The sequence below is a fragment of the Antechinus flavipes genome, chromosome 4, assembly GCF_016432865.1.
Source record: "Antechinus flavipes isolate AdamAnt ecotype Samford, QLD, Australia chromosome 4, AdamAnt_v2, whole genome shotgun sequence".
NCBI lineage: Eukaryota > Metazoa > Chordata > Mammalia > Dasyuromorphia > Dasyuridae > Antechinus > Antechinus flavipes.
In genome coordinates, this window is record NC_067401.1 from 338,593,289 (window position 1) to 338,620,423 (window position 27,135).

General features: G+C 35.7%; 1 protein-coding gene across 1 annotated transcript in view; it reads left to right on the forward strand.

Annotated features, from left to right (window-relative positions):
- The first annotated feature begins 2,139 nt into the window (after nucleotides 1-2,139).
- Nucleotides 2,140-27,135, forward strand: part of IYD (iodotyrosine deiodinase) — a 30,463-nt gene continuing 5,467 nt past the window's right edge. Inside the window, exons 1-3 of the mRNA XM_051997935.1 lie at nucleotides 2,140-2,372; nucleotides 22,769-22,960; nucleotides 26,310-26,469. Of these exons, the coding sequence (XP_051853895.1) occupies nucleotides 2,198-2,372; nucleotides 22,769-22,960; nucleotides 26,310-26,469 (527 nt within the window). The 5' untranslated portion in view covers nucleotides 2,140-2,197. The remainder of the gene's footprint in view (nucleotides 2,373-22,768; nucleotides 22,961-26,309; nucleotides 26,470-27,135) is intronic.

The following is a 27,135-nucleotide window of genomic DNA, read 5'->3' on the forward strand; positions in this document are numbered from 1 at the left end:
AAAATTTCATTTGTAGGTAAAAGATGGTAAAGGTAAAGGCCTGTGTGTAGAGTAAAACCCTAACATGGACCACCCAGGTTATAGACTTAGTTATACTTTTGTCCAGATAATCTCCCTTACTTATAACTGTTCTCCAGTGCCTTGTTCAAATTATGGAATTGTTATTTTTTAAATATTAAACCTCTTTAGTATTTTATTTTCCTCAGTTACATGTAAAAACAATTTTTAGCATTTATTTTTAAAACTTTGAGTTTCAAATTTTCTCCTTTATTTCCTTCCTACCCATCCTCATTGAGAAGGCAAGCAATTCTATATACATGTGTAGTCATGCAAAACTATTCTAATAGTCATGTTGTGAAAGAAAACATAGATATTGTATTATTCTTAACGAGGAAAATCCTTGTCATATATGACTTAAAATTACAGAATTATAAATTATAATAATTTTATGCACTGAGGTAAAACATTCAAATGCTTTATGGAGGAAGATTCAAGAGGAAGTTGCTTTGATCTTCCACTGTGAAATAGGAAACAAAGTATATAATTAACTAAGTCAAAGTGAAGAAAACATTTTATAAAATTGAGAAAATTAATGTGTTTGAATTACAGAACCTAACAAACAGAAGGAACCTCAGAAGCCATCTAGTCCAAACCCTACCTCTAATAGGAATCTTAAATTGTAACATCTCCATAATAATTAACCATTAAGCCTTTGCTTTGAAATGTTACCTTATTCTTAATTGTACAAAGATCTAGAGGAAGGTCCTCAGCATCTTGAAAAGAAGCCCTGTGAAAGGTTTATGAGATGATGTCATCAAAAGTGGTACAGAATGGAAGATTAATAGTTGGATTTTTGCACTGTACTATTAAAGAGAGTTCCTGCAGTCTAATCAAAATATTGGATGGAACTCATAGAATCGCTAGAAAGAGACCTGCCCTTCTCATACAAGTCAATTACTCTCTTTGAGCCTCAATTTCTTTATGAGGGACTAGATAATCTTTAAAGTCCTTTACACTTCTAAGATTTACCTTGCTACTTGTCTCCAGTAGAATAATCAAGTGACCCTTGATATATCTCATATTTTGCTACTTTTATATCTTTTCTCAAGCTGTTTTTTTATGCCTAAATTGTCTCCCCATTCCTTTATCTATTGATTTCCTAGCCCAGTTCTAATAACACCTTCTTCAGGAAGCATTCCCTATTCATCCCCATTCATCAGTTATGATATTTCTCCTTTTAAAATCTATATAGTTCTTTACATTTTCTGATGTTTTCCCCATATTATTTTGCATTATTATTATTTTATATATATCATATCTCTCCAAAAAACATAGGGGCATATAATGATATAATAATCTTTGGATTCCAAAGGATTGATAATGAAGCAGACTATCCACCAGAGGTACAAAGAAAGTACTGAGTAAAATACACATTTTTATTTATAGTCAACACAGGAATTTGTTTTGCTTGACCATGCATATTTGTTTCAAGGGTTTTGTTTTTCTTTTCTTTTTCATTGTCAGTGAGGGGATATGGGAGAGAGAGAAAATAAATTTTTGTTAATTAAAAAGGAAATTTAAAGATAAATATTTGTTGAATTTAATAGAATTTTCTATGACCTACACATGCAGAAATACTATTTAAAGGTATTAGCTAATTAATCTCACAACCTTGTTTACTTCTTTGCCTTACTGTGGTTTATCTAGCAAAACAAAACAAAAAATATATCCTCTAATGTCAGTTACTGGAGGGTGTATTTACTGTTTCCATAGGTTAGTTAAAATTTGTTTTTCAAAAAACAATCGAGCAAAACATAAAACCCTAGAGGGTAATGTATATGCTTGTAAAGAAAATTAAATGCTTTCTTTTACTCCTGTCAAATTCTAGTGCGTTAAAATGCTTGCTCAGATCTTGGCTTAGATCTATGCTGTCTACTTATTACTGAACTACAAGGGTTTAAGTATGACTATGGGTGTGTACACATACACACACACACACACACACACACACACACACACACACACACCCCAGTGATCTTTGCCCTTCAAAGTTTCTAATCTTGTTACACTCATTTGGGCATATTCTGGGCTTTTATCCCTCCTCCTTCTCTCTTCCCTCCTTGTACTTAACATTTCATTTAAAGAGTGCAGTGGAGGGAGGAAAGCTGGACATTGTTCTGTTCCAAATTTCAGAGTCATGTCTTTCCTTTTGACTCCAGTCTTGATCGCAATTATCGTAATCTTGATTGGGAGGATCTTTAAAAGTGAAGGCCCCAGCAAGAAAACAGAAGATGAGTCTAAAACCAAGCCAGAGCACCAGCCATGGGTAGATGAAGACTTAAAAGACAATACAGAACTCCACCAAATAGAAGGTAAAGAAAACAGGAATATTGCTTAGCTTTAGCATTTAGCATTTTAATAATATAAATCTATGTCGATAATACAAATTGATAGAAATTAATCAGTTTTACCTATGGTTCAAATGAATTTTAGACAGTTGTTTGATTGGAGTCAAAAGACTTAGGTTTGAATTCTCCCACTGCTCTTTACTAATTGTTTGATTTTTGGCTTTTGTTGTTCAGTCATTTCAGTTACTGGTTTGCCATTTCCTTCTCCAGCCGTTTTATATTTTATAGATGAGGAACTGAAGCAAACAGGGTTAAAGTACTTGCTCAAGATCACACAGCTGGGAAGTATCTGAGGAGGGATTTTAATTTATGGAGATGAATCTTCTTGACTCTAGGCCCTCCCCCTCCCTCCTCCCTCTCTCTCTCTTGCTGAGGCAATTGGGGTTAAGTGACTTGGCCAAGGTCACACAGCTAGGAAATAGTATTAAGTGTTTGAGGTCAAATTTGAACTCAAGTTCTCTTGACTTCAGGGTTGATGCTCTATCTACTGCCCCATCTAGCTGCCCCATCCCTGGCTCTTTTAACCATTTTTTTCACAGAACATCTTTGTCTTTCTCTGATTCTTTTATCTTTGTCTCTCTCTATCACTCTGTCTGTTTGTCTCTCTCTTTTTCTGTCTCTGTATCTCTCTGTCTCTCCTTCCCCCCAAGGTAATTGGGGTTCAATGAAGGTCTTGCCCAGGGTCACACTACTAGGAAGTGTTAAGTGTCTGAGACCAGATTTGAACTCAGGTCCTCCTGATTTCAGGGCTGGTGCTCTATCCACTGCATCATCTAGCTACCCCTCTATCTCTGTCTCTGTCTCTGTCTCTCTCTCTCTCTCTCTCTCTCATTTCCACTCTCTGTACACTCCACCTCTTTCATCACCTGGCAGTCTAAACTGAATAATCTCAACAGCCAAAGGCATGTTTGTTTTGAAAGTTGGAAGTTTCACAATTCCCCCTCACAGAGTGTTCATTGTTTACATGGGAGTGAATGAACTCTTCCTCCTACTCCCACCACCTCAGCTACTCCAATCCTCACTAAAGTGATTATTAGGCTTCCAAGCCCACTGAAGTCTCTAGGTTGTGTGATTTATATGAGACTGTTTGGCTGTTGAGAACTATTATTTAGAGACCAGAACATTTTAAAAGAGGATCAAACAATCACATTATTTTAAAATTACTTTTATTGTTACAAAATAGTTGGAGTTACAAAAAAGTTATCATTTAATCATTTACAATAGTTGGATATAATTTTTACTAAATACTTTTAAATAATCTCATTTGATCTTTACCACTCAAGGACAAATATTATTATGCCTATTCTGAAGATAAGGAATTCCAGGCTTTGAGAGGTTTAGTGATTTGCCCAGGGTCATGTATGTGATAAGTGGGAGAACCAGGACTTGAAATCAATGTCTTTGTAATCTTAGTTCATTGATCTTTCCAGTAAGCCACACTGCCTGTCATTTATAGTTTCTCAATATTTGCAATTAGAAGGACGTAGTGAAGTAGAAGAAACCTCAGGGCCCCAAATGATCAAACAGCTATTGGTTCCTATATAACTAACCTTTATTTAAGAAAAAGTATATAGAACAAGCTTTGAGAGCAGAGCTGCTACAGATCTGGCCCCTTGGTGTCCTAGAAATGTAGAAAATATTGGATATCCCTGAGGTTCCTGGTTCATATGCAACTTTACATTTACAGGATTTGTCAGTATTAGGTGCTGGTTTCATCATGATGAAAACTAACTTTGAATAAATAGATTCAGATGGATGGGACAGTGTTTTCAAAGTCCTGTGCTGCACACAGAGAAAGATTGATTCTCTATATCTATAGATTGATTCATGGCAAAGGAGGCAGCTTAAAACAAACAAACAAACAAATAAATAAATAAATATGTTTATGTATATTTACATATATAAATATAGATATATAGATAGATCTATATATAGATATACATATCTATATCTATTTACCATTGATCTGGAAAACTTATCTTTCTCCCCAAACTGTCCCCTTTCCCTAACTTTTCTATTACTACTGAAAGTACTACCATCTTTCCAATCACCCGAGCTCATAATTTAGGTGTCATTATTCATACTCCATATACAGTCAGTTGCCAAGTCTTTTTGATATCACCTCTGCAATATCTCTGTAACATGTCCCCTTCTCTTCTCTGATACTATTACTACCCTGGTTCAGACCCTAACCACCTCCTACCTGACTACTGCATATCCTGGCTATGTAATCCTGAGAAAGTCATTTAATCTTTCAGTTATCTGGGAAATTCTCTAAAATGCAAAAAATGTGCCAACCTGCATTGATATAGGAAGTTCCTCACTGGGAGCTATTTATACCAGGGATCTTAAGTCTGGGAAAAATAAATAAATTTCACACACACACACACACACACACACACACACATACACACACTCCTGTATCAATGTATATAAGTAGATAGATGCATAGATGCATACATCATCATATCATCAAGAAAGTTCCACTTTGATGCATCATTATGTTTCATCATGGTATGGAGGTGGGGTCTTATGTTCATTAAGTTTGCAGCAGGTAAGCATAGTCTCTGAGAGACTCTACCCATGATGGAAAGTCTTAGAATATGATCCTACTGTCTAAAACTAATTTACAATGAAAAACAATAAGGACAAAAACACTCAGAATCAGGATGTTAGAGACTTGATCAATTCTTTACCTATGGCAACCTGTGAAACAAAGAAAAGTACAACATGATCCTGAGTCCTGTATTTACTTCCACTCTCAGAGCAATCTTGGCAGGCTAGCAAAAACGGAGAACAAGGGTACTAAAATTCACACAGTTTTAAGACATCTATAAATATTAGTCTACATGCTGGTACTTGAAGTGTGAGATCCTTGACCAGTGACCAGTAAATTGGCACACTATTGGAGGAAGTGAATCATATTTATCTTGATGTTCTTAAATGAAAACAAAGGGATATTGCAGCTAAATGGGAAGATATTTCACAGACTCTTTTTGGAGAAGTAAATAAAGGAATTGTGAGTTTTCTGTGTATACAAAGGGATAAGAAATATCACATCATAGACCACTTGACCACTACATATTCATAGCTTACGAAAAGAACATCTGTAGAAAGACTGCTGTGAAATAATTTTAGCTTATGCACCAATATTTGTAGCAAAAATGGGGAAGGGGGAGTGAAGAAATTCTGCAATGAATTTTAAAAAGGCCTCTAAATGGGATTAAGATGCACTTTAATACTTAGCTCCTTCAATACCAAAATAGGCATAGTATAGTTTGAGTGAGAAATAAGAGAGGCCAAAAACTTGCAGAATATGTATATTTATATATCTATAGCTATGTCTCTCTGTCTGTATCTATGTAAGATTCATGATTACACATCACACATATTTTCCTTAAGAAGAAAGTCAGATGGAGGTCTGATATGGAAAACATGAAATCTCTTCATTAAAATGAAATTAGGCAACAGGAATGATTGTTTATTGACGTGGGAGTTATTTCCAATTCATTTGTGAAAAATCAGAATGATGATTAGGTTGAGGAAAGATCAAAATCATAACACAAAAGGAAGAAAGAAAAAAAATTTAAAATAAGGAAAACAAATGAGTCAACTCCTACTTGACCTGTATAAGCAATAGTCCTGAGTAATGGGAAATGGATAAAAGATTCAATTATTTGGAGAGTTGTCAACATACTTTGATTTGTTCTATCTGGTGGGTAAAACTAAGATCAACTGATGGAATTTGCAAAAAGGGCGATTTAGGCTTGATAGTAGAGAATGTTAGAGAAACCTGCCTAACAAAACTCCTTTTATTGGACATATTGAAGTAAAGTTTATTTCTATAGTTAGAGTTCTTTTTTCTTCAGAATTGTTTTGTTCTCACAATATCTCTCATATGCTCTCTTTTATCTCCATTCACAATCATTCTGGTGGAAACTCGCATTACTTTTTGTCTAGACTATTAACAGCAAGATCTGAATACATCAACTCCCTCTCACTTAAACTCAACCAATTCCCTATTGCTTATGGGATCAAATAGAAAATGGTCTTTTTGGTCTTTAAAGTCCTCCACAATATGCTGTTTTCTTACCTTTCTAGTTATCTTACACTTGATATCCTGATGTGTGCTTTATAACCCATGCAATGCTGACCAACACTCCATTTCCTAAGTCTGTACCATGATTGTGCCCCATATCTAGAATGATTTCTATCATCATCCTCCTATTGACTTACTTGGTTTCATTTCTGCATTCTAATGTGAGTTTATTCCAAAGTCCCCCTTTTTCTTTCTATGCTATCTATCTTCAGATACAACTCCAATGGGTTCTGTTGTCATCTCTATTCTTAAAACTCCCAGATCCACATATTTAGCCCTAGTCTTTCTCCTGAGCTCCAGTTATATATCACCAATTGCCTATTGGAAATTTCCTATTTCATAGGTATCTTAAATATAACATGGTAAAACAGAATTAATTACCTTTCTTCTCAAAACTCACTTTTCCTCCAAAATTTCCTATTCCTATGGAAGGAACCACCTTCAATCTATTAATGAAGATTCTTGACCTCAGAAGCATTTTTAACTCTTCATGTTCTTTCAAACTATTTATCCAACCAGTTCCCAACTCTTACTGATTCTGTCTCTCCCAAATACTGTGGACCTTCTCTCTAGTACTATATGATTAGAGAGAATACCTATTTAATGTTCTCATTAACTCACCTGAACCACTGTAAAAGAATAGTCCTTGATCCTCCTCTCCAATCCATCTTCCACAAAGTTGCAAAACTGATATTCTTAAAGTACAGATCTGATGATTTTATACCTTGTCCCAAAAGTGAATTTCTATTTGTTTCTAGGATCAAATACTATTCAGTTTGCCATTTAAAAGCCTTCATAATCTGGCTCCAAACCCTTCTCTAATCCATCTTCCAAACAAGATGCCAAGGTGATATACCTGAAATAAATGTCTGACCAAGTAATCTCTCTGCTCAGTAAAATCCAGTAACTCTATACTGACCACAAGATCAATTATCATATCCTCTATTTGGTATTTAAAAGTCCTTTACGTTCTAATTTCAATCACTTTTTCCTACCTTACTATGCATTCTTCTTCAAACTAAGACTCCAACTCTTGACTCTTGACTCCAACTAAAGTGGACTTTTTTTTTTTTTGCTGCTCATCACACATACCATTTCATCTCTCACCCAGTGCTCTTGTATAAGCTGTCTCCCATTCTTGGAGTATACTATATTGTTTTTAGACTCCTTCAAAATCCTTCAAAGCTCAGTTCAAATGCCACTCCCTAAATGAAGTCATTCCTGATTTCCTTTGTTCTAATGCCTTGGTCTCCAATTACTTTGTATTTATTTTGAATATTATATATTATTCATTAATATATAGAATGTAAGTTCCTTGAGGGCAGGAACAGTTTTATTTTTCTTTATGTCACCAGAACCCTGCACAATGCCTGATAGCAAATTGCTTAATAAATACTTATTGACTAGTTGATTTTGGTATGACTATTTCTCCATATAAACATATGTTAAGGAAATATTTGATGATGAAATTTTGAAGAAGGGAACTGACACCTTTTGCAAATGATACTCTGCAGCATATCACACATTTATAGTTACACAATTGGCTGTATTTGTGAATACAAAATTCACTGTGCTAATTTATTGACTAGAAAAAAAAAATTTTGATTCATTAGCACAAAGCATTTCCTTAAATAACATCCTCCAACAATGTCTCCTACGCATATGTGAAAATCACATGATTCCTTAAAAGTTGTAGTAACAGGAATAATTTTGTTAGCTGACTGATTATTAATATAAACCAAGCCATAAAATAGGAAGAGATAATTTCACTAAAGATATTTCTCACTGTCACCAAAAATGTTTAGCTCAGTGTCCAAGTGGAAGAAAGAATTTTCTGTGAATGATGGAGTTCTCAAGATTTGATAATGAGAGTCCCCAGATTCTCCTCTTTATGACATTGTTCTGATTTTTAATAAGTATTCAGAATACTGCAGAGTCTCCTAGGTAGAATCCAAAATCACTCCAAAGAGGTTTTTTTAAACTTTTCATTGAGGAAAAAATAAAGAGAATGAAGAATGCTTATTGCCCAGACTATAATATACAGGTGGGTGGTCAACCCATAAAAATGGTCCATCAGTGCACATATGTTAGAGAGATACTGTGAATAGACAATGGACTGGGCTCAAAATTGGACAGAGTTGGCTTAAAAACTTTTGGGAAACTAAACTGGACTTTTGGTGATCCCAATCTTCTTGAAACAAAGGAACATTTTTCTAACACCAATATTTTTCCAGTGATGATATATGGTTATGAGTCATAGGATACTATAATCTCCAAAGAATTAAAATTGCAGATCACTCCAAGGTCAATGAAGAAGTGCACTATGAGTATATACATTTTGCCAATGAGAAATTGTTCAGGAGCAGGGGTCCTCAAACTTTTTAAATAGGGGGCCAGTTCACCATCCCTCAGACTATTGGAGGGCCAGACTATAGTAAAAACAAAAACAAAGAACAAATTCCTAGGCATGCTGCACATATCTTATTTTGAAGTGAAGAAACAAAACGGGAACAAATACAATATTTAAAATGAAGTAAAGTTAAATCAACAAACTTACCAGCATTTCAATGGGAACTATGGGCCGGCTTTTAGCTAATGAGATGGTGAATGTCTGGTTCCATATTTGTCACTGCTAGTTGTAACAAGTCTTGATCTAGTTGGAGATTTCAAATGTTTCATTCTAGACAAAGTCTGTTCATAGACATAAGTGTTGCCAAAGATGGTTTCCATTTTGAGTGCATGGTTCCTAAGATGAGGATATGTCTCAGAGGGGAGAGATGCATAGAAATTATGAAGGTTGCTTGACTTGAATGTGTCTTTCAAAGAGTCACAATTCTGCAGTTCAGCCAGTTCCATTTGATAAACTATATCCAGTTTACCATTTTTCTGGTAATCTGGTACTGACATTTTCAGTATCAATAGAAAATGGGTTACAGAAAAAACTATAAATCTTGTTCATGGAGATGAAGCTCTTTAAATCTAAATTGGAACTCCTTTTGCAATTTTTCCAGTGAATCCACACATGTTTTGTTTGGGAATGCAATCAACGGTTTTTCCGCTAACAGATTTTGAATTGTGGGGAGATGGCAGAAGTTTTCCTCTTCACTTGTTTGATGAGGAGGCCTAATTTTACTTCAAATGCTTTGACATGTGATTGCATCTCACAGATGAGCTTTCCCTTTCCTTGAAGTTGCATATTGAAATTGTTGAGGAGCTCTGTTACGTCTGTCAGAAAGGCAAGGTGCCATTGCCATTGTGCATCAATGAGCTCTGGTACTTCTTTGTTTTTTGAAAGCAGAAAAGTTGTAATCTATGGAAGTAAGTCATAGAAACATTTCAACTCACCCCCCTCGACTCAGCTAAGGAACTTCTGTGTGATGTAGAACATCTTCATACTCAACATTTAGCTCAGACAGAAATTCCTGAAATTGTCTGTGATTGAGTGCATTAGCTCTAATGAAGTTAACACAAGATACCACAATTTTCATAACAGAGTCTCACTTCAGTGATTTACTACACAGCACTTGTTAGTGAATGAGGCAGTGTATGGCTGTTGGATAAGAATGGTTATGTTTGTCCATCTCTTGGTTAATACAAGCAATTACTCCTTTCTTAGACCCCACCATGCTAGGAGCCCCATCAGTTGTCATGCTGGCTAGTTTAGCCCAGTCCAGCTCCAAACTATTCATAGTCTGGCAAACCTTTTCATAGATATCCTCTCCTGTAGTTGTTCCTTTGATGCTTTGCAGTGCAGCAAGCTCTTCTATGACTTCAAAATAATCATTCATCCCACGAATAAAAATTAGAAGTTGTGCAGAACAGTTGTGTGTATATATATATATGTATACACACACACACACACACACACACACAGAGCGCTACAAAAACAATATATCAGCAATAACTTTGCCCACACAGAGACATACAGACTGCAATGCCCAACTTCCTCCAAGCTGCCTCTGCACTGTGATGCCTCCATTTCCCGTACTCTCTCTCCCGCTCTTTGCGCTCCCACTTCCGACCTTCACTGCTGCAGTGAATTCCTCCTGCAGCGGTCAGGACATAGGCAGCACGCACTGTACATCCCCCGCACCTATCTGTTGTGGTGGCTGCCATTACTGTACAAGGCCCCGGGTCATCAGTTCTCCATCTTCTGCATCTCTCTCCCTTCCCCACACCACACATCCTGGCCTGGGAACTCACCTCACCTCCGTATAGCCTCACACTCTGTCTCCGCTGCCTCTGCCTTGTGCTGGAAGTGTACATTGCTAACATGAGTTTAGGTTGAACGTCACTTCCCATCTGATTTTACCATAACCCCGCAGGCTGCATAAACTTCCTCAGCTGCCGCAATTTGAGGACCTCTGTTCAGGAGAAATGGTATAAAAGATGCCATCAGATGATTAAATGAAAAAGAAAGTGGATCAGTCTTATGGTAAGAATGAGGGATAAACACTGAATAACCTGAGCACTCCACTGGTATCTATGACATTTCAAGAGCTATATAGTAAAGCTTCTGGGATGTTGGATGGATCCCTTGTGGAGGATTTACAGGAAGTCATGGACAGGATGACAGACATAGAGAGGTTGTGATCTATACTATTAAAGGAAGTAACCACGTCCTTGAAATCACTTTTCCATGAACAGTTACACAACCAGTGCTAAGGAAAGGTCTTATTAAATACTATCTATGTTACCTAGTAGGGGTAACATTTTAACTGTTGCCATCCATTTGCTCTGTAGCCCAATGAGTTTTATCAGTTTGGCTTGCTGGATCCTGAAATACAGAACAATGGAAAAGTAAATTTATAAGGAAGGTAAGAAGTTCAGCGAGTCATCATAGATTTGAAGGTTTAAAGAGACACTAAAGATCATTTAATTTAAATTTTATGAAGCATAAAACATGGATATGGGTAGAAAAGGTATGGATAGGGTGCCTTACTACCTATGTGACTATGGTACTAAGGTTCCTCATCTATAAAATGAAAAGGGTAAGTTTAGATAGTTTCTATGGTTTCGCATAGTTCTGTTTCTATGATCCTATGGTTTTCTTTAAGTTAATCTTTTAGCACAGTTTATCAGTTATATTTGTATTAAGTCCTTTGGTTTTCTCAGACCAGGAGATGACTTGAGAGAGCTAGGGACAACATAGCCAAAGAATTTGGTGCTGAAAGAGGATAGAAGGGTTCCTTCCTCAAACAGGAGTGTCCTCTTCCTTTCTGTTTTCATTTGCTTAAGATAGTGTAATTATTGTGACAAGGAGAGGTCCCCCTAGGGAGAGCTGGAAAGAAATCCTGATAAGAATTTGAAGTATACCATTTTAGGATATCATTGGAAAATGAGTGGATTATCAAGCCACATCCTCACCTATGTGGAGACTTTGAAGTTCCATTTGCCCACAGAATTTGCTGTCTTGCTGGTGCTTATCACCTATCCTAAAAAAGATTAGGGTTGAGGGAAGGGGATGATCAGAGAATCAGAGACCTTAAAATTGAAAATTTCTCTAGATGAGAAAACTGAGTCCCTGAGATATTATGAGTAAATTGAGGCTCAAAAAAGTTAATCATTTAGATAATTAATAACTCATGTCTTTATGGTCCTTAGGCTTACAAAACATTTTCTTTATAACAGACCTGTGGGTAAGCAGTACAAGTGTTATTATTTCTATTTTATAGATGAGGAAATAGCAAGCAATTACCATTACTTATACAAATAGAAAGTATCATAGCCATGATTTGAACTTAGTCACTCAGCTACAAGTTCCATGCTTTTCCACCAAAAAAGATTTTGAAATCAAAGTTCCTCATGGAGTCTGTGTATTCATGTGTATGATGGCTGGGGGTGGGGGAAGATTAGAGAGGAAGGGGAAGGTGATTGCTTGTTTTTCTACCTGCTGTTAGCTCATTTTCCTTTAGTCTAATCCCAGATTCAAAGCATTTATGGGATGTTTTGTTACTTCCTTATAAATTACTAAAATTTCAACATCTTTATTTTAATTAGCACTAGGCTTCCTACCCAATCTATGAAGTATTGGAGGAGTCTCTTTTCCCATAAGCTTTTGTTTGTCTCTCTCTATATGTCAACCTCTCTAATATTGTAGGTACAAATAAACATCAAGGCTAAGGGTATACTATTTATTAACAGTAGAATCAATAATAAAAGAAGAAATTTTATAACATGCCAAATGGAATGGCTTAAATTATAGCCTAAGTCTTCTTTAACTTTTACTATAAATATTGACTTATCTTCAATTCTGGATGCACAGTTCTACCATTTAGTTCTCTAAGAATACCAATTAAAATCTTTTATCAAGAATTTGTTTCAAGTTGCTTTACAAGATAAGATTTAAACCTATTTCTCTTAGGAAATAACTTTACTTTTTTTCTTTTTTCTCTGTCTTCTCTTTAGCAATCATAGTTAACAGTTTCTTTCATATAACAATTAAACTTAGGTTCCTCACAGACTCCTCAGAGAAGGATGGACATACTTAAATCCTAAACGTCCACTGACTTTTTAAGATACAATAATGCCATCTCTAGTCCCTGCAGGAAAAGCTGTTGAAGTTGGTGTTACACATTACCTTGGAGACTAGCTAGAGTTTCAACAGATAGAAACAGCAGGGGAGAACATTCTGGATACACTGAAACATGTGAACAAAGTTCTGGAGAAGGAAGTGAAGGACATATTCCAAAGTGAATGGTATAGTTTGTCTGCAATAGAATATTTAACAAATAGTTATTCAATGCTTACAAAAATACTGCATTGTACTAGGTATAAGAGAGATAAATTTGATATTCAGTTCAAAAGGAGGCAGAGTGCCATCTTTTATGTGGTCTGTCTTCTTTCCCAACCAGTAATTGCTTCTTCCTTCTTGAAATTGCCTCAGTTTGATTTTCTGTGTAGGAATTGTATTTCCTCACTGAATTGAACCTCCTTGAGTGGATGCATTTTTAGAGTTGTAACCCTATAACCAAGCACAGTAGGTACTAAATGTTTGTTGAATTACTGCATTGAAAGTTCTTATAATGTAATGGGACTGAATATGACAGAAAAATGATGAAGGAGAAAAGGGACCCAGAAAGTTATCTTTGGACTTGGCTGCAGAATGAGGCAAAGAAATGAGTATGACCCCTCAAGAGCTGCTATATGTATTATGTGTATATTGTATGTGGCTAGTGAATATTGTTTTCCATGAGTGGTGTGTGTATATACATGTATATGAGTATATGTGAATGTATGTACGTGTGTAAATTTGCATGTACAAAGAACACAAGAAGGGATTGGGTTTTGTTCACATTTACTAATTAGTACTATTCTGATTATAATTCAACTCATCTAATTTAAGCAGGAAAATGTGAGGGAACATCAGTGTTATTGCCTTAGTTTCTTCATCTGTAAAATGAGTTACTGAAGGAAAAGACAAGCCACTCTAACATTTTTTCCAAGAAAACCCCAAATGAGGTCACAAAAAGTTGCATATGACTAAAATGATTGAACAAAAACAAATAGGCTTTAGGTGAAGCAATCTCTTCAAATAGTTGTAATAGCAATCTTTTTACTGAAAGAGGAATCCAAATAAAATCCTGTCTCTGATGCTTGTTATGCGTATGAACTTGGTAAAGTTACTTAATTTCTATTGATCTCAGCTTTCTCATCTTTAAATTCAAGGTTGTTGTATCAGCTGGATTTCTGAAATCTTTTTCTGGCTCCAAATCTATGCTCTTAGGAAGGGAGGAATATTGTTCCTCTGTCTTGATTGAAGTTGGCTCCTCAATGAGACTTTCCTTTAGACATTTAGAATAATATCAGTCTGTACATGGAAGCTTTGGAGTAGAACTAGGGAGAGGGCAAAAGCCAAAAAATGAGATAAATGCCTTCACCAGAATAGCTTAATGCTGGCTAATGATCAGTTTGAGAGGTTTCATATCAATGGAATCGTGGGTCCTTGAATTATTAAAATAGAAACATTTGAATAGTTATTGCTGAGCCACCCCTGGATACAGAAAAATTAGGATTCCTTGGAATTAAAAACTTGATGAGGAGAGATTTGTTCTTTATGTTAAAAGCAAAGACACTTGCATGTGCAGGAAAAAAGGGGGGCATAATTACACACAATTACTTTCCAATGCCTAGTCTTTGCTGCTTTAATGATTTTCCCCTCATCCCACTCCCATCCCCAGTGGCATAATTGATGGGATTTGAAGACTGAGAAATAGTTAAAATTCTAAACTTTGGGGGTTACCTTTCTTCCCTCCCAGCATAGAGCTGTTCTTTGTTGCTCTCAGGAGCCCAATAATGTGACATCTTTTGTATTGTTTCCTCTGCCTTGCAGTTCTTGTCTGGGTGATGCCTTCTTTGCTCCAGTTGTATTGCTATTTTAAACCTGAACACCATTCTTCAGGCATCAATGATGAGTCCCCAGGCAATATGCTGAATAGGCAGGCTCCAAGAGGGTAGCTCTTACCCAAAGTGTTGTTGCTGTAAGGAGCAATAAGTAGTAAGAGAATTACTCTTGGAACCAGACATTGGTTTACTTCCTTCCTTGGATACTTAACTATTGGTAAATAGCTTAATTCCTTGGAGACTTTTTACTTCATTTGTAAAACAGGGATATTAGTTCACATTTACATTGAGTTGTAAGGATTGCAAAACATTTTTGTCACATCAAACTTCTATGGCAGTTGTACAAATATTATTAATCCTAGTTTTGGAATAAGGAAGCTAAGATTCTTGAGAATGGTTGCTCTCTCCCTGCTTCCTGAAATGTTCTTCCTCTTCACCTCTATTTTACCAAAATTCCACTTTTTACAGGTGATCTTTCCAGTTCCTTCACTACTAATGCCTTCTTTTTGAGGTTACTTTGCATTTACACGGTATATATCTTATACATACATCATTACCATGTGGTTTTCCACCATCAGAATCTGAATTCTTTGAAGTCAGGGATCATGTGTTTTCATTTTATTTTGTTTTGACTTTCTTTCAATGTCTAGTACTTAGCACAATGACCAGTACATAGCAAAAGTCTCATCAATACTTCTTAAGCCACTTGCCTTTAATTACTCCTTATAGGGGTCCTAGCTGTGATTTTGACTTCTAGCCCAGCATTGTAGCTGCCACGCCAGGCTTTCTCTTGTCAAGGAAATGAAATCAGGTTTATGTCAACTCTAAAATGTGAGTTATTGCTTCCCAGGAAAGACTCAAATTTGTCAGTTCTCAATGTCTATAAATCCACTCATTGTCTTTATTCTCCTCTTTGGGAATCTCTTAGTAATGTATTATACTGAAAGTTTCTGTCACTACTGTGTTTGTCATGCAAAAACCAAAATCAAACCAAATAGATTTAGAGTCAGAGAATGTGAGTTCAAATTCTGATTGCTACTTGCTACTTGTATATTGTTATTCCATTATATCCAATTCTATGTGGCCCATGGGACTATAATGTCCCTGGGTTTTTCTTGACAAAGATACTGAAATGGTTTGGAATTTCTTTCTATTAAGGCAAATAGAGGTTAAATGGCTTACCCAATGTCACAAATTAGTAAGTAACTTTGCTACTTGTATAATCTCTACTTAACCTTTTTGGGATTCAGTTTTTTTATCTGTAAAATGAAGGAAGTGGCTTTTTTATCTAAATTGATCTAAAAATACTCCCAGGTTCGTATTTTTGGTTCTATGAGTAGATGGCTATCTACTCATAATACAAGGACAAGAGATGCTAGACAAAGTCACATATCAAACTAAGTCTTGTGATAATAGCTTACAATCCCCCTTTTTTTCACTGAGCTAGAAATTTGATTATCAACTAGCTACTAACCACTACTAGGTTTGTAAACCAAAAAGATCAAAGAAAAAGGAAAAAAGTCCAAATTCACAAAAAGTATTTATGCAGCTCTTTTATATGGTGGAAATTGAAGGTGAGGTAGGGGAATGGTTGCACAAATTGCAGTATATGATTGTGATTGAACACTTTTATGCTATAAGAAATGATGAGGAGGATGATTTCAGAAAAAAAAACTGGGAAGACTTACATGAATTGATACAAAGTGAAGTTAGCAGAAACAGGAGAACATTGTATATAATAACAGTAATATTGTATGATAATCTGCTGTATATAACAGCTATTTTCAGCAATATAATATGATCCATGACAAATCTGGAGGATTTAGGATGAAAAATGCTATTGATCTCCAGAAAAAGAACTATGGAATTTGAATGAAAAGCCAATTTAAAAAATTTTTTCTTTGTCTTCCTTTTCTTCCTTCCTCCCTCCTTCTTGCCTTCTTTCTTCCCTCCCTCCCTCCTTCCTCCTTTCCTTCTTCCTTCCTCCCTTCCTTCTCTCCCTCTTCCATTCCTCCCTCCCTTCCTTCTTTCCCTCTTCCCTTCCTCCTTGTCTTCCTTGTTCTTTTCTCTCTCTTTTTTCTTTATCTGTCTATCCTTCTTTCCTTCTTTCCACCCTTCCTTCCTTTCTTCTGTCCTTCCTTCCTTTCTTCTGTCCTTCCTTCCACCTTCTTTTCTTTCTTTCTTTCTTTTATTTTTCTATATGATTAAGATAGAATATATTTTACATGTCTTCACATATATAATTGATATCAAACTGCTTGTCTTCTTAAGGAGGGGAGATGAATAGGAAAAAAGTAAAGAATTTGGAATTCAAAATTTAAAAAAATTAATTTTTTTCAATTGAGAAATACTTAATGAAATAAAAATATTGGTGGGGGGGGGAACTATCTACTAATTCCTCAGTTATCTCCTCTCTCCTCCTCTTCCCCCTCATGAATGAGAGCTAGAACACTAATTTTGATCTGTTCACCAGTGCAGGTCTTCTCTCCCTTCTCCCCTCCCCCCCAACATTAAATCCTTTCTGACTCACATAAGAGCCCTGTTTATAAAAACAAACAACAATCACAACAAAAGCAACAACTAACAACCTGTAAAAACCTACTGGATTTGACCAATTTGGATACTTGCTTCTACTAGGGAGCCCAGTGAATCTGATCTGTCTCCATCTTTTCTTACTGGCTCTTCTTATTTTGAATATTCTTGAAGGAAAAATTTGCTTTACTTTCTAAAAATCCTGTCTTGTATTCAATGCTTCCTTATACTATGCTGTAGAATCCCAAACTTCACTGCATTGAGCTATCCAGGTTCCAATTCTGACTCCTCTGTTTAGTTAGATGTGTGACTTCCTTATTCTATATATTATATTCCTTGTATTGTAGATCATCATAGATATGTATAGGTCAAAACTCACGAAAGCATTTGGTAGGTTTGTTAATACATCCCTTATCATATACATTTGATTTTCAGACAGTCCTTCAGTCTTGATAAAAATAAGGAAGCCCTCTAGTGTTGCTTTTGAATTTGAAGGGTCAGTGGCAAGGCTTCTACTGGCATACTTTTTTTTTGTATATGTTAGCAGAATCTGCTGTCATGATAAAATTTTAGATTTTTTAGCTAGAGAATAGAAGCCTAGGAAAGGAAAAGCTATATATTTTTATCCCATAGAGGAATCTTAAAATGTAGGATTTGTAACTGTAGTACAATGTCATTCCAAAATAAGAGATAATTTAAAATTTTTCCCCTCATTTTTCCCCTGTGGTATGATAATTGGTAAATTATATTTCATAATATATTAAATCATAATAAATAATATTTCATAATATATTAAATTATATTTCACAATATTCATAATAAATATATAATAATGAAACAAGCAATTCATTCCACCCCCCCCACAATAATCTCTTTCATGAAATTATTAGGTGTTGGGGCAGCTGGGTGGTATAGTAAATAGAGTACCAGCCCTGAAGCCAGGAAGACCTGAGTTCAAATTTGGCCTCGGACACTTAATACTTCCTAGCTGTGTTACGCTGGCAAGTCACATACCCCCAATTGCCTCAGTCAAAAAAAAATTAGATGTCCATGTTCCATGTGAGTTCATTCAAATAATTCCATCTCATTTTACCCACAACTCTTTTGAATTATTAAGCTTATCATTATATGGATTACTTATTAGGAATAGAAACAGGATTGTTTTGTTAATTGATTTTGCAATCAAAATTGGGAGAGCTAGGAAAACAAGGTAATCACTCATCTCTAAGGGATTAAAGTCCTAATCCATTGGACTTTGTTATTAGAAGTTTCATTATATGTTTTAAGATACTTATAATTGCCAACCTATCAGCATTTAACAGGTTTGACTTCCATTTTATCACAGAAGTCAGTTAATTGCTTCATCAGACATATTATGATATGGATAGTTTCGTTTTGATTTTTGCTTTGTTTTGGTTGTTTGTTTTACCAAAATTAATTCTTTCAGAATTTTTTTGTCTAGTACTATATATTTGAATTTCTACTTTGTTTCCCTTGGTCAAAATATTATAGATTCCCTTTTCTTTTTCTATCGTTAAAATAATCTACTCCTTTGGCATAGGAGAAGGGGTTGGCAGCAAAGATTTGGCATAAGGCACAGATGGCATGTTTATCAAATTTGCAGATGACACAAAGCTGGGAGGTATAGCTAACACCCTGACTCTAAATTGGACAGTCAGGAATTAAATAATCTTTGGAAGGCTAAATCCAATAAGATGAATTTTAGTAGAGAGAGAGAGTCTTCTTACACTTGGGATCCAAGTATGAACTCCTCAGAGATAAGCTAAAAAAGGAATGGTTAAGGCAACAATGTTAATAAGAGCTAGGCTTTTGAGAGAACTTTGAGCTCAGTATGAGTCAACAATGAAATGCGGTAGCCTAAAAAGTTAGTGGGCTGTATAGAGAGTCATAGTTTCTAAGTATAAGAAAGCACGAATTTCTCAGTATTCTTCTTTGATCAGAGCACATATGGTGTGTTATGTTCAGTTGTGGACATCACAATTTAAGTCAATAGCTCAGTTAATAAACATTTATTTAAGTGCCTGTTATATGTCAAGCACTGGCTAGGTGCTGAGGATATAAAAGATAGAAGATCATTCCTGTTCTTAAATAGCCCACAATTTAATGGAAAAGACAACTTGCAAATACTTGTGTATAAACAAACTATAGACAGGGGATGTGTGTGTGTGTGTGTGTATGTCACACAATATACATACATATATACACACATATATGTGTATACATATGTAAGCAGTGCACTAGAATTAAAGAGAGGTTGGGAAAGGTTTACTGTAGAAAATGGGCTTTTGGGGAAAAAAAACAAAATATTTAAAAACTAACAAAATACGTTTAAAGAGAGAAGAGGAAGGGAGGAGTTTAATTAAGTAACGGAGAAAGAAAAAAAGAACGGGAGAGTTCAATTACGTTAAGGGGAAAATAAAAAAGAAATTAATAAGTAAGCCAGAAACTAGGGGAAAGAATAACAGACAGGGGGTAGGGAGAATGGAGGAATATTTATTTATAGCATTCCCTTTTTAAAAAATTTTGTGTTCCAAATTCGCTCTCTCCCCATCCATTGAGAAGATAAGCAATGTGATACTCATTATGTGAAATCATTCAAAATATTTTTGTATTACCCATGTTGGGGGGCAGAGGGAAGGCAAAAAATAATGAAAATGAAAAATAACATTCAACCTGTACTTATTTCTCTCTCTGGAGGTAAATACCATTTTTCATCACAAGTCCTTTGAAATTACTGAATTGTATTGATCAGAACAGTTAAGATTTTAATAGTTGACCATCATTATAATATTGCTGTTTCTGTGTATTATGTTCTGCTGGTTCTGCTCTTACCACTTTTTATTAGTTTGCATATGTCTTCCTGGGTTTTTCTGAAGCCATTCTGCTTATCATTTCTTGTGGCATGATAGTATTCCATCTCAGTCATGTACCACAACTTGTCCATTTAAAGTATTTTGTCAGGGCAAGAAGATCTGCTACAAATTTTTTTGTGCTTATGGGTCATTTTCCTTTTTTAAAAATCTATTTAGAATGCAGAGTTTATGTTATTGTTGCTAGGTTAAAAAGTATGCACAAGGGCATCCCTTTGGGCATGGTTCTAAATTGTAAGAATGTAAGCTGTCCCAAGTTGGTTCTAAGATGTAAGTATGGGTGGACCAGTTCAGGACTTCATGGGTAGTGCATTGATGTCCCTGTGTTCCCATATTCTTTCCAGCATTTGTCATTTTCCTTTTCTGGCACATTGGACAATTTAATGAGTATGAGGTGGTACCTCAGAGTTGTTTTGATCAGCATTACTTTGATCAGTAGTGATTTGGACATTTTTTTTTCATCTGTCTGTTAATGGCTTTGATTTCTTCTGAGGACTGTCTGTTCATGTCCTTTGGCCCTTTATCAACTGGGATACATAGGGAGGAATTTAGGTGGCTCTGTGGATAGAGCACCAGCCCTGAAGTCAGGAGGACCTGAATTCAAATATTATCTCAGATGCTTAACACTTAATACTTCCTAACTGTATGACCCTGGAGAAGTCACTTAGCCTCAATTGCTTCAGCAAAAACAAAAATAAAAACAGAACAGAACAAAAAAATAGAGAAGAAAACCTATGGAAATATGGCTTTCTTAAAATAGATTAAGCAAAAATAACTTAAGGCTTTTTAAAATCCCAATTCAGAAAAAGAAAGACCTGGAGACAAGCATAAAAATATAACTTTACATGTGAATGGAATAAATAATCCAGTAAAAACAAAAGTTATGAACTGATTAACAAAGGCAAATCCCAAAATCAGTTTTAAGAGTTTTTTTTCCTCTTCATAGTCCATTATATTGAGTGGGTCTTATAAAGGGAGAGGGGTAGTAGAAGAAATTAGGCAATGTAACAACAAATTATTTCTTTTTTTTTTTTTAAGTATTTATTTATTTATTTTATTATGGCTTTTTATTTACAAGATATATGCATGGGTAATTTTTCAGCATTGACAATTGCAAAACCTTTTGTTCCAATTTTCCCTCTTCTTGCCCCCACCCCCTCCCCCAGATGGCAGGTTGACCAATACATGTTAAATATGTTAAAGTATATACAACAAACTATTTCAATAAAAAAATTAAAAAAAAAAAAAGAAGTTGGGCTTTTAACTGGAAGTTGAAGGAAGCCAAAAGGGAGGTGGGGAGGGAGAAGGAGAGAGATAGGAACAGACAGAGACAGGCAAAGAGACAGAGACAGAGTAACAGAGAAAGAGGAGACAGAAAAAGAGAAAGACAGCGAGAGAAAGAGACAGACAGCCAGAGTGACAGAGAAACACACACACAGAAAGAGGGAGACAAAAAAGAGAAAGAGAGAGGCAGAGACAAAAAAGAGAGAGACGAAGAAGAAGAAGAAGAAGAGAAGAAGAAGAAGAAGAAGAAGAAGAAGAAGAAGAAGAAGAAGAAGAAGAAGAAGAAGAAGAAGAAGAGAAGAAGAAGAAGAAGAAGAAGAAGAAGAAGAAGAAAAGGGGGAACGAGAGAGAGAAGAAGAGGGAGATTTGGAGAAGAGGAAAAGAGAAACAGAGAGAAAGAAAAACAGAGACAGAGAGAGAGACAGAAATAAAGAGACAGAGAAGAGAGAGAGAGACAAAAGAGAAAAAGAAAGACAAAGACAAAGAAAGAGGGAGACAAAAGAGACAGAGACAGAGAAGAGAGAGAAAGAAGGGGGGAGAAAGGAGGGAGGGAGGGAAGGAGAGAAAGGGAGAGAGAGGGGGTGGAGGAGGGGAAGAGAGAGGAAGAGGGGAGAGAGAGGTGAGGGACAACGAGAGAACAAAGGAGGGCAACCAGGATGGTGAAGAAACTTAAGATCCTATCATATGAGTGGTTGAAAAAAACTCCAAATTTTACGCTAGGTAAGAGAGACTCAGGCTGGTCATGATGGCACATCCTTTGATATTAAATCCAATATCCTTTACGCTACATAATTTGAAGAGAAAGAGAGTGCATTAACAACTAGGAAGTCTCAGTGAAAGCTTCCGTTAGGAAGTGACACTTGAACTGAGCTTTGAAGGATGCCTCTAGGAAAAAATAACTGAGAGAATATACTCTAGGTATAAATCAAAGTAAAAAAACAAAAAACAAAAAAACCCCAACCAAACAAAAACTAACCAGAATCAGGAGATGGAATACCAAATTCAAGTAATAGCACCTAGGGCAGCACTGACTATGTGACTTACAGTAAACCATTTAATTTTTCTGTTTCAATTTTCTCATCTGTGAAATGGGAATAATAATGCTTGCCTTTCTCCCTTTGCAAGAATAAAATGAGATCTTCCAGACAAGGCAGCTCTGTAAGCTGTAAGATAGAAAAATGGAATTCTCATTACACTATCTTTATTTGCAGATGAGGATGAGTTGCACGAATCAGAAGAAAACCTTGAACATGTCCCATTCTCCAGTCCACGTTTTCCGGAGTCTGAAATGATTAAGCGATCCCAGGAATTTTATGAGCTTCTCAATCAGAGGCGGTCTGTCAGGTTCATAAGTGATGAGCCTGTCCCAAGACAAGTTATTGACAATGTCATCAAATCAGCAGGTATGAAACTTTGCAGCTAGGTCTCTTGAGGCTGTCAGCTGCATGACAGATATGACTTATTGGAGAATTTGTGACTTTCAAACTCAGCTCGTGAAGCATACAACTGTCATTGGCTCAAATATCTCGTCTGCCACTGAGGCACCATGACTGCAATTCTGTGCTTTCCATTTTCAACAACTTGACTATCTCTAAAGAAGCAACATACATCTTTCACATAGCTTGAGTGCAGATGGAGCAACAACTCACAGACTTCTGATAAACCTAAAGTATCCTAGTGTGTAAGTGCTTATTAAAAAAGAAAGTTGCCAAAAGACCCAGTACACAGGAAGCCCTTTTTTTCCCCTTTTTTCTCTTCTAGTAACTAATGTTATCCAGCTGCAACCATGATTCTTCGTTATAAATTCTGATTAGCTACTATGTCCATGTAAATGAACAATAGCAACAACAACAACAACGGAAGGTGGTAAAAAAAAAAAAAAACCCAAGCAAATTAATTTTCAGTGTAAAAGAGTCTGTCCAAAGAAGAAAACTATTTCATAGTTATAGCAGTCCTTTGATTTTTTTTCCATCTGATGATGTCTTCCTGCATTCTAATTCAGTTAGAGATTAATTTAGTGCATGCCTGAATTCATTATCTCTCTAAAAAGGAAACAAACAAGAAAGAATAAATTTAGTTTCATTTTTAAATGGACAGATCCTTCATATAAATATTTTTTTGTGTGGCGTTAGAGTTTTTCAATGTAATTATGCAGTGGCTCAGAGTCTTTGCTGGATGGCCACTCATACCTTCAAACCCTACTGAGACACACAAATGCCTTATTCTAGCTGTATTGCAGGCTGCTGAGTCTGCTAGCAAAATGCTTGGGTTGAATTAAATTAAATCCAACAAGGAGTATTAGGTACTTACTTAATAGAGTACTTAACATTTATTTATTTATTTGTATTAATAATCTTCTTAAAAGATGGACTAGTACAACCCCTACCCTTCATAGTCTTTTGATCTAAAAGTTATAAAACACATTCACATAAATTTTGTACTTTCAAAATACTTTCTCTTACATTCATTCAATATAATACATTCTCTTTCATCTCATTGATCTTCACAGCATTCTTCTGAGGCAGGTAGAGCCAGTGTTTTAATATGTATTTTACAGCTAAGGAAACTGAGGGCCAGAGACTAATCCAAACCCACATAGGAAGTAGCAGATTTAGGATCTGAAACCCATTTTTTTTAACTCCATGTGCTTTCCTCCACATTATGAGAGATCTTTTTGAAATCACCCATATTGAGTTTCTCTTTGTTATAGATGCAGTTTCCTTCCAAATTTTAGGGAAATTGGGCCTTACTGAAATAAAAAGAAAAATAATTTTTCTTATGTTTGGGAATACAAAGAAAAGTAGAGCTTTAGAAAGAAAGAGAATTCAAAGCTGGGATGGCCTGAAATTCATGGTATATGTATAGCTTCTAATATGCATTTCCAAAGTAAAAGCCCTTGCCTAAGCTAAGCACTCTTACCAGGAATAAAATTACCAGGAATAATAAAAAATAAAATTCAGGTATCCTGTACATATATAAGTCAGGTTCTTAACAGGAATCCCTACCTGTTCTTTAATATTTATGCATTCAGCAAATACTAACTCCTGGAAGAGGAGGAGATAAGGACACTCCTACAGTCTTCTGGGCTAACTTTAAGTCTTCAGAGTAACTGTGGAACTCCAGAGCTGGGGAAGGTCATGAGTCAGTGACCTATTGAAGCCCATCAGTGCTGGACACTAAGCCATGCCCTGAAGCCCATCAACGTTAGGTAACTAAAGTCTTCCACACATCTAATCTACTACATCTCATGCACCAGTACAATGTCCTTATAGTTATTTAATCTTTCCTGTGTTGATGTCATCTCCCTAACTAGATTATAATTTCTCTGAAGAAAGAGGCCATGTACCATCCAGCACATAGCCCAGTGCTTTGCACAAAGGAGGAAATCTATAAAGATTTATTGAGCTATTGAATTGATTTTGGTGTGCTCCCGTGTCTTAGAGGCACAATTTTTTTGACTCTGCCCTGAATTGAATTTATCCTTCTCTGGCAAACTTCATAACTTAATTTTTTTTTGCTAGCTGTCAAAATGAAGGGATTTTTGGACTGTGATATTATCAGCAAATCTTGAGGCTTTGCCTCAAATAATTAGAAAGGTGGGGATGAATTGTTGCAATCTCCAGAAGTAATGTTATTTGCTTTTCCTGATTGTCATAGAGGCATTTAAAATGAGTCTGATTTGAGAAATTCAGAAAACATGTCTTTTATGAACTGATACAGAGTGAATTACGCAGAACTAGGAAAATGATATACACAATGACTTCAGTAATATTAAGTAAAAAGAACCCCCAAAAGAATATAAATTCAGGTAATTAAAATGACCTCCAGAATGAGCTCCAGAGAAGTGATGAAACTTGGCAATTCCTTTTATTCATTTTGAGAGATGAGAAACTAGGAATATGGATGTCAGTATAGGCTGCCAGATAGTTGGGTTTTGCTTAACATGCTTTCCTTGTTACAAGGAAAAGTTCATGTGGATATGGAGGTAAGGGAGAAGATACCTAAAAAATAAAATATGCAAAAACATCAATTAAAAAAAAGTATCAGATTTTAAAAAGCATTAGTAATGCCTTAAATGTAAAGTTAAATTAAAGAAAATAGTGCTGAATAAAATGGACTGAAAGAGAAAGGAAAGATATGCATTTTTCTTGTCACTTTATATTTCAGATTATAATGCTTGATTTGGATGTTCAGGACCTATTTTACTATCTTTTTTGTCCTTTCTGGTGCTCTAGTGGTTAAGATTTGTCACTTTTACTGCCTCTACCCAGATTCCTCATCAGAGAAAATAGAGTGCTTGGCCTAGAATCAGGAAGACTCAATTTCCTGAGTTCAAATCTGACCTCAGACACTTACTGCCTGTGGGAACCTGAGCAAGTCACTTAACCCTGTTTTCCTCAGGTTCCTCATGGCAAATGAAAACAATATGGAAATGGAAAACCACTCAGGATTTTGTCAAGAATATTCCAAATGGGGCAACTAGGTGACACAATAGATAAGAGTACCAGCCTGAATTCAGGAGGATCTGAGTTCAAATCTGGCCTTAGACACTTAACACTTCCTAGCTGTGTGACTCTGGGCAAGTCATTAACCTCAATTGCCTCAGGGGGGAAAAAAAGAAGAATATTCTAAATGGGGTTCATGAAGAATTGGGCACAACTATGTTGACTGAAGTACAAAATTCCTTTCTAATTTTCCGTTGTATTCTTCTTCTGCATTTTAATTTATTTATTTTAATTTACTGATTTAAAGGAACAGCACCAAGTGGGGCACACACAGAGCCTTGGTCCTTTGTGGTTGTGCAAGATGAAGAAATTAAACACAAGATTCGAATGATCATTGAGGATGAAGAGGAAGTAAATTACAAGAAAAGAATGGGAGCCAAATGGGTTAATGACCTAAAGAAACTAAAGTAAGAAATTCAGTAGCATCAATATTAGGTTTTTACAACTTACGGCAATGTTAGCCAGAGGATTCCTGAGGATGCTGAAAGAGTTTGATTTACCTAACTAAATAACTAAAATGAGTTTTAGTTTTGCTTTGTAAAAATAGTCTTAAGTCTGGTTCTGGAAAGAATCATGAGTATCAGATCAGGGAATTTTGTTTCTCTATTTCAATCTGTCTTTGTCTCTTTGCCTCAGTGTTTCTATCCATCTTATCTATCTTTGTCTCTACATCTGTATCTTGCTCTGTTTCTTTGTCTCTCCTTTTCTCCATTTCTCTCTTTCAATGTATTACTGAAAATTTAACATGGACTGAGTTATTGTTGAGTATTACTGAAGGTAAAGTGAGAAAACACAGCTCCTTCCCTTCTTTGCAGTGGTTGATGTCCATGGGTATGGAACATTGTATGTATTTTAGACTTTGCTAGTGTTTTGGTGAGTTTTGCTAAATTTTCTTTTCTCTCTCTTTCTCTTTCCTTCTATCTTCCCTCCTCTCCCCTTTCTTTTATCCTTTCCCTCTCTTCTTTCATTCTCTTCCCTTTTTTCCTCCCTTCCTCTTTTTCCTCCTTCCCTCCTTCTTTCCTTCTTCCTTTCCTTCTTTTCCTCCTTCCCTCCTTCTTTCCCTCCTTTCTTTC